Source organism: Sarcophilus harrisii, chromosome 3 (genome assembly GCF_902635505.1).
Source record: "Sarcophilus harrisii chromosome 3, mSarHar1.11, whole genome shotgun sequence".
NCBI lineage: Eukaryota > Metazoa > Chordata > Mammalia > Dasyuromorphia > Dasyuridae > Sarcophilus > Sarcophilus harrisii.
The window spans coordinates 520,241,569-520,256,973 of record NC_045428.1 but is presented as its reverse complement, the minus strand read 5'-3'; the positions used below and the strand labels follow the sequence as shown (position 1 = coordinate 520,256,973).

Below are 15,405 nucleotides of genomic sequence, written 5' to 3'. Positions count from 1 at the left end.
GCTATTTAACCATTTTTTTTTCCTTCTGTACTTGTGAAGTTTTTTTTTTTTTAAACTCTGGTAATTCATTTCTCACAATATTCCAGAAACCTCTTCATCCCAGAAGATTATTCCAGCCCTGAAACGTACATTTCCAAAGTGTCCTCCACATAAGAATATACTGGTAAATATTTAACATTCCCTTTCAAAACCAAAAATACCAAAGACACTCTTTTACATTTAATTTGCATTATTAACATTCTCCATCACTTTCTTAAGACTAGACAATCAAAAAAAAAAATAAATCAAGGCTGATTTGTAGCATTTGCTAGTTTTCAAGATGTAAATGCTTACAATGAAAATTTAACCATTGACTCAGTTGTGAAGAGTTGGCTGTAGCACACTGCTGCCTCTAGACATCTAAAAGATTTCCCTGTTTGGATAGTTCTCAGAATATTTAAGAAGGATATCATCTCCTTAGACAGCTTGACTAACCATATGCTTTATTTCTCAACGAGCTGTACTTTGCTCTTCTCAACCACATCCCTGAGTCTGATGCTTTCATTCTCTTCTCTCTCTTCTTTATTAAATGTCTTTTTCTGTTAGAATGTAAACTGGAGCATGGAGACTGTCTTTCATTTTGTGTGCACTTGCATTCCCAGTATGTTGCTTAGTGCCTGGCACACAATAGGTAGTTAATAAAGTCTTTCACAATATTTTTTTACATTTTACTTTTTTCAATTACATGTAAAAAAAAATTTTAGCATTCATTAAAAAAAAATTTGAGTTTCAAATTTTCTCCTTCCCTTCCAATTTTCTTCTCCATCAAGAAGGCAAGCAATTTAATACAGGTTATACATGTACAATCTTGCAAAACATATTTCTATATTCCATGCTGTGAAAGGAAAAAACGCATAGAAAAATAAAATAAAAGAATAGTATGCTTTGATGTACAAATGGCAAATATAGCCTCCATCAGTTCTTTCTCTGGAGGTAAATAGCATTTTTCATCATAAGTCCTTAAGAATAGTCTCAGACGTCTGTCTTGCTGAGAATAGCTAATTCATTCACAGATTTTTAATCATATAATATAGCTGTTACTGTGTACAACGTTCTCCTGGTTCTTCTCCCTTCCCTTTATATCAGTTCATATAAGTCTTTCCAGGTTTTTTCTAAAAACATCCTGCTCATCATTCCTTAGAAACCAGGAGTATTCCATCACAATCATATACCACACAGCCCTCTTTGTAGTGGCTAGAAACTGGAAACTGAATGGATGCCCATCAGTTGGAGAATGGTTGAATAAATTGTGGTATATGAATATTATGGAATATTATTGTTCTGTAAGAAATGACCAACAGGATGATTTCAGAAAGGCCTGGAGAGACTTACACGAACTGATGCTGAGTGAAATGAGCAGGACCAGGAGATCATTATATACTTCAACAACAATACTATATGATGACCAGTTCTGATGGACCTGGCCATCCTCAGCAATGAGATCAACCAAATCATTTCCAATGGAGCAGTAATGAACTGAACCAGCTATGCCCAGAAAAAGAACTCTGGGAGATGACTAAAAACCATTACATTGAATTCCCAATCCCTCTATTTATGCCCACCTGCATTTTTGATTTCCTTCACAAGCTAATTGTACAATATTTCAGAGTCTGATTCTTTTTGTACAGCAAAATAACGGTTTGGTCATGTATACTTATTGTGTATCTAATTTATATTTTAATATATTTAACATCTATTGGTCATCCTGCCATCTGGGGGAGGGGCTGGGGGGTAAGAGGTAAAAAATTGGAACAAGAGGTTTGGCAATTGTTAATGCTGTAAAGTTACCCATACATATAACCTGTAAATAAAAGGCTATTAAATAAAAAAAAAACAATCATATACCACAACTTATTCAACCATTTCCTAATTGATGACAATCCCCTCAATTTCTAATTCTTTGCCACTAGAAAAGAGCTGATATAAATATTTTTGTACATATAGGTTCTTTCCCTTTTTGTTTTCTGTATCTTTTTAGATACAGACTTACTAGTGGTATTACTAGGTCAGAGTCATGCATGGTTTTATAACCTTTTTGATATAGTTTCTAATTGTTCTAAAGAATGGTTGAATCAGTACACAACACCAACAATTCATTAATATATCATTTTTCTCACATCCCCTCTCGCATTTGTCATTTTCCTTTTCTGTCCTATTAGTTAATTTAATAGTTATGAGGTAGTATCTCAGAACAATTTTAATTTGCATTTCTTCAATCAATAGTGATTCAGAGCAATTTTTTCATGGCTATAGATAGCTTTGATTAATTTATCTTAAACTTTATGTCTTTTGATAATTTATCAGTTGGACAATAGCTCTTATTTTTATTAATTTGATTTAGTTCTCTATAAATTTAAAAAGTAAGGCCTTCATCAGAGAAACTTGCTTCAACAGTTATGATTGCTAAATGTGTTTTTGTCAATTCTATTCCACCCTCATCCTACCATTTATTCTATTTTCTCTCTCCTTTAACCCTGTCTCTCCTCAAAAATGCTTAGTTTCTGACTATCCCATCCCCAATCTGTCCTCCCTTCTATCAGTTCCTTCCCTTTCTCTGATCTTCTTCCCTTCCTGCTTTTCTGTAGGATAATATAGATATATAAACCCAATTGACTATGTATGTTATTTCTTCTTTGAGCTAACTCTGTTGAGTAAATTTCACTCATTCCTCTTGCCCAGCCCCCTTTTTCCTCTACTAAATAAACTTTTTATTGCCTTTTTATGTGAGATAATTTATCCCATTCTATTCCTCCCTTTCCCTTTCTCCCAGTTATTTTTTTTTCTCACTCCTTAAATTTATTTTATTTTTTAGATGTTATCTCTTCATATTTATCTAATGCCTGTGCCTTCTATCTATCTATCTATATACACACTTCTTCTAATTGCCCTATTAATGAGAATGTTTTTATGAGTTACAAGTATCATCTTTCCACATAAGAATAATATGAATAATTTAACCTTATTAAGTCCCTTATGATTTCCCTTTCCTATTTATCTTTTTATGCTACTCTTGAGTTTTATATTTGAAAGTCAAATTTTCTATTCAGCCCTGATCATTTCATCAAGAATGCTTGAAAGTTCTCTATTTCACTGAATATTCATTTTTTCCTAAAGAACTCACTTTTGCTAGATAGGTGATTCTTGGTTGTAATTTTAGCTCTTTTGCCCTCCAGAATTGTATATTCCAACCTCTTTAATTTTTTAATGTAGGAGCTGGTAAATCTTGTGTTATCCTAACTGTGCTCCACAATACTTTTATTTTTTTTTCTTTCTGAGTGCTTGGAATATAATATTCCTGGGAGTTTTCATTTTGGGATCTCTTTCAGGAGTTGATCAATGGGATTTTTCCCATTTCTATTTTACCCTCTGTTTCCAGAATGTCAGGATAGTTTTCCTTGATAATTTCTTAAAAGATGATATCTGGAATATAGCTTTCAGGTAGTCTAATAATTTCAAAATGATCTCTCCTGGATCTGTTTTCCAGGTCACTCATTTTTTCCAGTAAAGGATTTTATAGGATCTTCTTAATTATTAACTTCTGTTTGATCAATTCTAATTTTTAAGCAATTATTTTCTTCAGTGAGCTTTTGTATCTTCTTCCACTTAGTCAATTCTACTTTTTCCAGGAGTTTGTTGTTGTTGTTTTTGTTGTTGTTTTTGTTTTTTGTCAATGAATTTTTGTGTTTCTTTTTCCATTTGGCTAATTCTGCCTTTCAAAGCATTCTCCCTCACTGGCTTTTTGTATCTCTTTTACCATTTGGCTATTCTGTTCTTTTTTAATGTGTTGCTTTCTTCAGTATTTTTTGTGTCTTCTTTCCCAAACTGTTGAATTGTTTTTCATGATTTTCTTACATTACTCTCATTTCTTTCCCCAATTTTTCTTCTGTCTCTCTTACTTGATTTTCAATATTCTTTTTGAACTCTTCCATGGCCTGAAAGCAATTCATATTTTTCTTGGAGACTTTGTTTGTTGAAGCTTTGACTTTGTTGTCTTCCAAATGTGTATTTTGATCTTCCTTCCCACCCTAGTACTCTTTGTTAAAGTCTGGTTTCCAGTGTGAAGGGTGCATTGTCCCAGGCTTCAAAGGTTTTTACACCTTTTTTCAGAAATATTTGTAGAGATCTATAAATGTTTCATTCTGTCAAGGTGATAAGATCTAAGGAGAGGTATATTAACTACTCTCCTAGCCCATGCTCTGGTCTGTGAATGACCATGAGTACTCTGTTCTGCCCTGGAACTGTGACCAAGTCTTGCTCCGCTGTGAGCACAAAGTCTGATGTGCTAGTGCTTCTCCTTGCCTGGGGATTGCCTCCCAGAACTGGGGTCCAGATCCAAGTACAGGCAAAGTGACAGAGCTCTGGCCACAGTGTCAGCAAAGAGACCCCGATATCTCCTCCTGACCAGTTCTTCACCTCCCTTACTGTTTTGGGGCTGAGGACTCTGAAAGCAGCTTCTGCAGCTTCAGTGGTTCCAACCTACTCCTGGTTTGCCTGGTCTACACTGGCATCTCCTGCACGTAAATGCACTTCTCTCTCACCAGATATCATAGACCTTCCCTGCCAACTTTCCAAGTTTTTTTTTAATGGAAAAATTACTTTGCCCCATCCTTTTGTGAGTTCTGCTGCTCCAGGAATTGTTTTATGGAATTGTTTAATTCCATAAATTTGAAGAAGTTGGGGGAGACCTCAAGCATGTTGCTGCTTTTCTCTGCCATCTTGGATCTAATCCCGTATCATTCTTTATATCTAAATCATGTACCCAGTGAGATGATGATCTGTATCTAATTTCCACCAAACTACTTTCTGGTTTTTCCAGCAGACTTTAGTCAAATAGTGATTTCTTGTTTCAACAGCAGGGATCTTTGGATTTATTAAATATTAAATTACTGTGGCGTTATTGGCTGTGTGTTGAGTATCTTAGTCCACTGATCCATTACTCTGTTTCTTAGCCAGTTCCTGATCATTTTGATTACTGCTGTATAATAGAGTTTGACATCGGACATAGATAGGATACCTTCTTTCACATTTCCCCCCATTAATTCCCTTGACAATCTTGATCTTTTGCCCTTCTAGCAAATTTTGTTTATTTTTTCTAGCTCCATAAAATAATTTTTGGTAGTTTGATTGATATGGCATTGAATAAGTAAATTAATTTAAATAGAATTGTCATTTCTGTTATATTGGTTTAGCATCCCCATGAACAAATCGAATTTCTTCAGTTGTTTAACTCTGATTTTTTTGTGTGTGAAAAGTGTTTTGCCATTATGTTTATATAGTTCCTGGGTTTGTCTTAGCAGGTAGATTACAAAATATTTTTTATTATCTATAGTTATTTTAAATGGAATTTCTCTTTTTATCTCTTGTTGCTGGACTTTGATGGTAATATATAGAAATGCTTATGATTTATATTGGTTTATTTTATCTAACAACTTTGCTAAAATTATTCATTTGTCAGCTGGTTTCTTTTAGTTAATTATCTAACTCTTACCATCATATTATCTGCAGAGAAATAGTTAATTTTTTCCTGATTTTCTATTCTAATTCCTTCAACTTTTCTTTTTCTTATATTAAACATTATAGCTGATATTTTTAGTAAAATGTTATAAAATATGATATTTCTAGTATAATATTTAATAATAATTATGATAGAGTCCTGGAGATTTAGGGTTGTAAATAGAATTTCCCTCAATTTCCTGCTTCCCTTTAATTTTGTCTGTATTGCTTTTGTTTGTGCAAAAACCTTTTTATTAACTTGTTGTGGTCTAGGGCCATCTTCAGTCATCTTGATCTGTATCCTGCCACTGGACCCAGATAGCTGTAGAGGGGAAAGTGAGACAGGTGACCTTGAACAACCATCCCTCACTTAAATCCAATTCACTTGCATGACATGGCATTACTTCTCTTCTAGAACGAAGGACAAACAACAATAACAACAACTTGATGTAATAAAAATTGTCCATTTTATATTCCATAATGCTCTCTATCTCTTATTTAATCATAAATTCTTCCCTTATCAATTGATCTGAGGTAAACTATTACAAGCACCCTTAATTTACTTATGGTATTATTCTTTATGTTTAAATCACGTACCCATTTTGACTTTGTCTTGGTATATGGTATGAGAGGGTGGTCTATACCTAGTTTTTGCCACACTGTTTTCCAGTTTTTTCCATAGTTTTTCTCAAATAGTGTTTTCTTATCCCAAAAGCTGAGGTCTTTGAATTTATTAAATGCTAAATTACTATATTGTGCATTGTGTACTTAATCTATTACACTGATCCATCACTGTAATTTTTTAGCCACTACCAAATCATTTTGATGATTGCTGCTTTGTAATATAGTTTGACATCTGGTACTGCTGAGCTACCTCCATATATTTTTCATTGATTTCCTTGATATTCTTGACCTTTTGCTCTTTCAGATAAATTTTATTATGGCTTTTCCAGTTCTATAAAATAATTTTATTGGTAATTGGTACTGAATGATACTGAATAAGTAAACAAATTTAAGTAGAATTTTCATTTTTATTATGCTGGCTACAAATTAGCAAATCAAATTTCTCCAGTTGTTTAGATCTGACTTAATTGTGTGAAAAGAATTTTTTAAGTATGTTCATATAGCCCCTGGGTTTGTCTTGCTTTCCTTTGTTTCAAGAGCAATTTTAGGGTCAAACTCAGACCTTTTCCAGATTAACCTTTTATTTCACTATTTTCCTCCTTTAAGTTATTTTATCAATTTGTTTAACTTGCTTGATATCACTTTTCTTTCCTTATCTTGCTTTCAGAATTTCTTTCTTGGGGCAGTTAGTTGGTGTCGTGGATAGAGTACCAGCCCTGAAGTTAGGAGGACTTAAATTCAAATCTGGCCTTGGACACTTAATAATTCCTAGCTGTGTGACCCTGGGCAAGTCACTTAACCCCCAATTGCCTAAGGGGGGAAAATCCTTTTTTTCCTTTTTGAGTTTTTCTTTTTATTCTGTGGTTTCAAGTCTTTACTTATTAATTTCCTATTGATCCTCCTTAATCCTACTCCCTTTCCTTCAACATTCTCACATGAACCTAGAAAGTGCTTCCCTTCAAATTTTTCTTTCCCCAGTTTTACTAGGGAGTATAGGAATAAATGGACTTTTCCTTAAAATAGTCAGTAGTATCTATTTAAAACCATCAGCAACCATCATATATAATGGGGATAAACGAACCATTCCCAATAAGATCAGGGGTGAAACAAGGTTGCTCACTATCACCATTACTATTCAATATTGTATTAGAAATGCTAGTTTTGGCAATCAAAGAAGAAAAAGAAATTAAAGGAATTAGAGTAGGTAATTAGCATAGGTAATGAGGAAACCAAATTATCTCTCTTTGTAGATGATATGATGGTATACTTAGAGAACCTCAGAGATTCTACTAAAAAGCTATTAGAAATAATCTACAACTTTAGCAAAATTGCAGAATACAAAATAAGTCCACATAAATCTTCAGCATTTTTATACATCACTAACAAAATCTGACAGCAAGAGATACAAAGAGAAATTCCATTTAAAATAACTGCAGATAGTATAAGATATTTGGGAATCTATTTGCCAAGGGAAAGTCAGGAACTATATGAGCAAAACTACAAAATACTTTCCACACAAATAAAGTCAGATCTAAACAACTGGAAAAATATCAAGTGCTCTTGGATAGGTCGAGCGATTATAATAATGATGATAATACTACCTTTAAACTAAATCAGACTACCAAGAAACGATTTGACTGACTTAGAAAAAATAACAACAAAATTTGTCTGGAAGAACAAAAGGTCAAGAATTTCAAGGGATTTAATGAAAAAAAAAAAAAGCAAATATAGTGTTGATGTAACATTATATTATAAAGCAGCGGTCATCAAAACCATTTGGTACTGGCTAAGAAACATAGTAGTTGGTCAGTGGAATAGATTAGGTTCACAGAACAAAATAATCATTGACTATAGTAATCTAGTGCTTGACAAACCCAAAGACCCCAGTTTTCGGGATAAGAATTCACTATTTGAGAAAAACTGCTGGAAAATTGGAAACTAGTATGGCAAAAACTAGGCATTGACCTACAAGGCATTGACCTAATACCTACACCAAGATAAGGTCAAAATGGATTCATGATCTAGACATAAAGAATGATATTATAAACAAATCAGAAGAAAATCGGATAGTTTACCTCTCAAATCTGTGGAGGAGGAAGGAATTTGTGATCAAAGAACTACAGGTCATTATTGATCACAAAATAGATAACTTTGATTATATTAAGTTAAAAAATTTCTGTACACACAAACTAATCCAGACAAGATTAGAAGGGAAGAAATAAAGTGGGAAAACATTTTTACATTCAAAGGTTGTGATAAAGGTTTAATTTCTAAGATATATAGAGAACTCACTTAAATTAATAAGAAATCAAGCCATTCTCCAATTGATAAATGGTCAAAGGGTACAGACAATTTTCAGATGAAGAAATTAAAACTATTTCTAGTCATATGAAAAGGTGCTCCAAATCACTATTGATCAGAGAAATGCAAATTAAGACAACTCTGAAATATTATTACTCAGATTGGCTAAGAAGACAGGAAAAGATGATGAATGTTGGAAAGGATATGGGAAAACTGGGACACTGATATATTGTTGGTGGAGTTGTGAATGGATCCATGCATTCTGGAGAGCAATTTAGAACTATGCTCACAAAGTTATTAAACTGTGCATAACCTTTGATTCAGCAATGTTTCTACTGAGCTTATATCCCAAAGAGATCTTAAAAGAGGGAAGGGGACCCATATGTGCAAAAATGTTTGTGGCAGCCCTTTTTGTAATGGCCAGAAACTGGAAAGTGAATAGATGCCCATCAATTGGAGAATGGTTGAATAAGTTGTAGTATATGAATGTTATGGAATATTATTATTCTTTAAGAAATGACCAGCAGGATGATTTCAGAGAGGCCTGGAGAGACTTACATGAACTGATGCTGAATGAAATGAGCAGAACCAGGAGATCATTGTACTTGGCAACAAGATTATATGAAGATCAATTTTGATGTTTGTGGCTCTCTTCAACAATGAGATGAACCAAATCAGTTTCAATTATTCAGTGATGAAGAGAATCATTTACATCAAGAGAGGACTGTGGGAACTGAGTGTGGACCACTACATAGCATTTTTACTCTTTTTGTTGATGTTTGCTTGCATTTTGTTTTCTTTCTCAGTTTTTATTTTTCTTCCTTCTTGATTTGATTTTTCTTGTGCAACAAGATAACTGTCTAAAGATATATACATATGTTGGATTTAACATATATCTTAAATATTTAACATGTATTGGACTACCTGCCATCTAGGGGAGGGGGTGGGGGAAGGAGGGGAAAATTTGGAACGGAAGGTTTTGCAAGGGTCAATGTTGAAAAATTAACCCATGCATATGTTTTGTCAATAAAAAACTTTAATTTAAAAAAAATAACTTTCTCCAATTTTTCTTCCCCAAACTCACAGGCCAAAACTCATACAGCTTTGTTCTTATACAATTTATTAAGGCACTGAAATCAAAATGAAAAATGGTTTATGTTTAAGATCATAAGACACTAGATTTAGAGGTAGAAAGAGCCTTAGAAATCATTTAATTCAACTCATTTTACAGATTAAAAAAAAAAGACACGGAGACATTTAATTACTTGCCAAAGGTCATGCTGCTAACTAGCAGAGCAGGGATTCCAAATGCATAATATCTCTGACTACAAAAATATCATCTTTTCCACTGAACCATGAAAATGATCAGTTACGCTGACTCTTAATGACGACTCATTTATAAAGTATGTTAGTAATAATCTGTTGGCAAATAATTTTAAATAATCTGTTATAATAATCTATTTCTATATAGTTTGCTATATAGAAATAGTCTATCATACAAACTAGAAAAATGGATTTTCCTCCTTTCTTGCAGAGAAAGGAAAACTATGAAAATGAAATATATCAGTTGATATGTTGGGTGGTTTTGCCAAACATTTTTTTCCTTCTCTTAAAAAAAAAAAAACAAACCCTTAACTATTACATATATAGCTTCCACATTGATTTCTTTTCCTCAATTATTTTCTCTCTTCAATCTATCTGAATATAGATGCCAATGTGACCTATTAACATACATATCTAAACATACAATATTCCTACTCCATAAATTCCAGCAGCCCCCAGGAATCTCCAGGATAAATCAGAAACTCCTCTTTTAGTTTTTGTTATTGAGTTTGTTTCATTGTCTGATTCTCTGTGACCCTGTTTTGGAGTTTTCTTGGCAAAGACATACTTGGCAAAAATACTGCTATTTCCTTCTCTAGCCTATTTTTAATGAGGAACTGAGGCAAACAGGGTTAAGTGACTTGCCAAGGGTCACACAACTGGACTTGAACATGGGAATATATAAGTCCACCTGAATGCAGGCTCAATATTCTATCCACTTAGCCACCTGTTTGGCTTTTAAAGGCCTTCATAATCTGATCTCCAAATACTTTTCTAACTTTATTATATATTATTCCCCTTCTTGCACTCTATGATTCAGCCAAACTGGTCTTAATGCTTTTTTCACACAACACCCCATCTCCTGCCCTGTTCTTTTTGTCCTTACAGTCCCTCTTCATGTCTTGAATATACTTTGTTTTTACCTTTGCCTCTTAGACCATTTAGTCTTCCCTTCCCCCTTCCTCCTTCCTCCACCTCAATAAATTCCAGTTGTTGCCTTTCCACTCCAAGATCAAATCCTTCATAACCTAGGCCCTTCCTACTTTTCCAATTTTCATACTCTTTCCTCCCTGAGAGGTACTTGTGACATTGCCCTCCCTGGCTGCTCCTCAAACAAGATAGTTCATCTTTCAGCTCCAGGGCTTTTCTCTGGTGGTTCTAATATCTGGAATGCTCTTTTTCCTTACCTCCACCTACTGTTTTCCGTGGTTTCCTTTAAAATTTCATCTTGCTTTTATTCTATTTTTAAAAATTCATTTAAAACTTAAATACAAAATGAGAAAAGAAAAAAAGAACTTTTCCATTCACACAGCAGAACATACAGGATTCAATATAAAACAATAAATTTATAATTCAAATTGTTTGCATAATTTTGAAAAATACAAAACAATAAATTTACAATTCAAACCGTTTACATTATTTTTAAAACTTATGTAATAAATACTAAACATTGTTTTCAAAGATACAGCTTTTCTGTGCTTCCTTCTAAGTTTTCTTTTGTTCTTTACTTGCAATTTTAATTTTTTCCACTCCCTGTCTCCTCACCCTACCTTAGAGAAGGCTATAATTAAATATTAATATATACTCCCACACATATATATGTATATATACCTACATCTAATATATATGCACACAATACAATAAATGTAAGACTGTTCTATTATTCTATATATGTACATATATATTTCTATTTGTCAGTTCTTTCTCTGGAGGCGAATAATATCCTTCTTTATGGGTCAAAGTCATGTTTTTCTAAAATCAACAAGCTCATTGTTTCTTATATTGCAGTGGTATTCCATTACAATCATATACCTCAACTTGTTTAGCCATTCCTCAATAGTCTTTAGGGCATCTATCATTTTAGTCAATCTGATAGATGTAAGATTATATCTCAAAATTGTTTTAATTTGCATTTCTCTAATTATTTAATGGATTCAGAGCTTTTTTCCATATAACTACAGTTTTGATTTCGTCATTGAAAAATTGTGTGTTCATATCTTTTGACTATTTATCAAGGGGGAATGATTTGTATTCTTAAAACTTTGACAAAGTTCTTTATATATTTGAGATAGGAGATCTTTAACTGGGAGACTGTCTATGAAAGTTTCCCCCCAATTTTCTGCTTTTCATCTAATCTTGGTTACATTGGTTTCATTTGTACAAGAATGTTTTAATTTAATATCATTAAAATTATCCATTGTATACCTCAAATGCTCTCTATCTCGTTTTTTCATCTATTATTTGCCAGACCATAAGTCTGACGTAATATGTTCCATGTGCTAATTTTCTTGTGATATCTTCTTTATATCTGGATCATATATCCATTTTGACCTTATATTGGTACAAACTGAGACCTGTTAAAATACCTTAGCTTAAAAAGGCCAAAGTCTCCCACTGCATCCAAGACCATTTACAGCCATCCTGGTGTCTATTTTGCCACATGACCCAGATGGCTCTGGAGGGGGAAGTGAGGTAAGTGAGTTTGCCCAGCCTCCTCCCTGAAATCCATTTCACTTGGACGTCATGGCATCAGCCCCTGATGTCATGATCTTTTCAAGAATGAAGGACAAAACAATAACAATCTTGGTACCTAGTTTAAAAGATTGGTCTATGAGCTGGAAAATGAATGGATGTCCATCAATTGGAGAATGGTTGGGTAAATTGTGGTATATGAATGTTACGGAATATTATTGTTCTGTAAGAAATGACCAGCAGGATGAATACAGAGAAGTGTGGAGAGACTTACATGAACTGATGCTGAGTGAAATGAGCAGAACCAGGAGATCATTATATACCTCAACAACGATACTGTATGAGGATGTATTCTGATGAAAGTGGATTTCTTTGACAAAGAGAAGATTTAACTCAGTTTCTATTGATCAAGGATGGACAGAAACAGCTACACCCAAAGAAAGAACACTGGGAAATGAATGTAAACTGCTTGCATTTTTGTTTTTCCTCCCGGGTAATTTATACCTTCTGAATACAATTCTCCCTGAGCAACAAGAGATCTGTTCGGTTCTGCACACATATATTGTATCTAAGATCTACTGTAACCTCTTTAACATGTATAGGACTGCTTGCCATCTGGGGGAGGGGGTGGAGGGAGGGAAGGGAAAAATCGGAACAGAAGTGAGTGCAAGGGATAATGTTGTAAAAAATTACCCTGGCATGGGTTCTGGCAATAAAAAGTTATTAAAAAATAAAAATAAAAAAATAAAAGATTGGTCTATGCTCAATTTCTGCCAGACAGCTTTCCAGCTTTCCCAATAATTTTTATTAATGAATTTCTTATCCCCCAAATGTAACTCTTTACATTGGTCAAACACGAAGTTACTATGTTTTTTTTTACTTTTTTGAATTGTGTGTCTATTCTGCTCCACTGATCTACCACTCTACTTCTTAGCCAGTACCAGATAGTCTTGATATTTACTGCTTTATAATATAGTTTTAGAGCTAGTACTGCTGAATTTCCTTCCTATATCTTTCCCATTAGTTTTTTTTTTAATTGTTGATCTTTAGTCCTTTGAAATAAATTTTATTATTTTTTCTAACTCTAAAATTTTTTATTAATTTTTTTGAAATTGTTGATCTTTAGTCCTTTGAAATAAATTTTATTATTTTTCTAACTAAATTTTTTTTGTAAATTAATCGGGATGGTATTGAATAGATGATATAAAATTGTCTTTTTTTAATATTCATATTAGCTTTACCTACCAATGAACAATTACTATTTCTACACTCATTTAAATCTCACTTCATATAAAACGTTTTATATAAAGTTTCTGGGTCTCTTTTGGAGGCCCAGAATTTTATATTGTATACAGTCATTTTAAATGGTCTAAAATAAAATTAAATAACCTTGGTGACACACAGTATATTTTCCCTATGACCATCCCCCCTTTTGACTAGGTCATCTCCTTATCCTGATCTATCTCTTGCCCGTCTGGGCAAGTTACTTTCTCTTAAAGTGCTCTAGGATGAAGATTATAAACTGCAAAGGGTCAGGCTGGGGAGAAAATTTTTAAAATTTTAAAATTCACAATTTGCCGCCCAGTATTTATTAGGAAAATCTGGGTCCTATTCTATTATCTTATTATGCAGGATCAAATCAAAATCACTACTTAATAACCAAGACCAGAATATAATTCTAATAATAAAAGTGATTTGAGCGGCAGGATTGTCTGTTGGGCTCAAGTTCTAACTCTGTCCTATAGTAGCTGTGTCAGCTCGGAGGGGATACTGGCGCTCGCCTTCTTCATCTGCAGAAGGAAAGGCCAGGGTTGCAGGATCGCTCATGCGACCTAGGATGCTGTGATTTGCATCCGCGGAGGGAGTTTCCACACCGGGAGTAGTTTCCAGCCCCATGAAACCCCAGGCCCACATTTTAAAAATAAAAAGGTTGAGTTGGGCAGTAGAGACTTGTGATGCACCGAGAAAGCACGCCAGATGCCTCTGTTTTCGCCCGTTTTCCTCAGACGCATTTCCCTTTTTGGATTTGAGATAAGGCTCCCGCAGAAGTAAGTGCAAGTCACCCCTTCCCCCAGGAGAGGGCAGAGGAGTCGGCGCCCGCGCCTGCAGTTACTCCTCCAGGCCGCTAGCGGCCGCTGTCCAAGCAGCGTGCGCTTCCCTCTCCCCTATCTGCGCACTAGATCTTGTCGCACTGCTGCGGTTGCCGCATTCGTCTAACTGCAGTCTGCGGGAAGGCGATCTCCGTCCTGCTCTCTCGTCCTCTACGATGGCTGCGTCCTCGGCTGCGGAGAAGGAGAAGGAGAGGCCCGGATCCGTCAGCATCGCCAATGTACCCGGCAACAGCACGCGGGAGAAGCTGTTGTCTGTGCTGGAGGACCTGGAGGTGCTGTCGAGGTAGGGCTGCGGGGGTGGGGGTGGGGAGGAAGTGAGGCGCTCTGGAGGCTGCGGGGGGACGCTGGGGGCTGGCGGGAGAAGCCCCCTGCGGGTGCCTCCTCCTGCCGCCGGCTAGGGGGCCGCCTGCGGGGACGGCGGGCGCGGCGCGGGGCCCTGGGCGCTGCGGCGGCTCCCTCCCTCGGGACGGTTAGGGGAGAAGGGCCGCCCAGCCGCCCCCTGAAGCGGGAGCCCTGCTTGAGCCTCAGTTTCCTCCTCTGTAAGAGGAGGGCATCGCACTAGATGACGTCTGATGTTTTGTCCCGGCGCTGGTTATATCCCGGCGGGCCCGTAATAGCCGACGCGTTTTCTTTTTTGGTAATTGACATGCTTGTCAGTTTATTTAAATAAAACTCGTTCTGTGGGCGCTGCGGTGCCCCTCGAAAACAGTGCTGTACTTATTTTTATAATTGAAATAATAAAACAGCGTTTACTCTGCTTCAGTTTCCTCTTCTGTGAAATGAGGATCATAATAACCCCTGTCTCTCATTATTAATCAAATGAGTTAATAGCCCAGGCTGCAGATGATGAAGCCCTCATCCCAGCTCGGTAGTTTTATAAATAAAGAGAAGGGAAGAACAGGAAAGTTGGTGGGGATGGAATTAACAAGAATTAATATCTGATTGGATGATTTGGTGGGGGAGGGGGAGGTTCAGGGAAAGTAAAGAGTTAAACACTCTCCTAGATTGCGAACTGAAATGATTGGGAGGATGGTGGAATACT

General features: G+C 35.4%; 1 protein-coding gene across 1 annotated transcript in view; it reads left to right on the top strand.

The window, feature by feature from the left end:
- Positions 1 to 14,199: 14,199 nt before the first annotated feature.
- The window catches only part of MED4 (mediator complex subunit 4), a 33,899-nt gene continuing 32,693 nt past the window's right edge, over positions 14,200 to 15,405 (top strand). Inside the window, exon 1 of the mRNA XM_003764582.4 lies at positions 14,200 to 14,646. Within this exon, the coding sequence (XP_003764630.1) occupies positions 14,519 to 14,646 (128 nt within the window). The 5' untranslated portion in view covers positions 14,200 to 14,518. The remainder of the gene's footprint in view (positions 14,647 to 15,405) is intronic.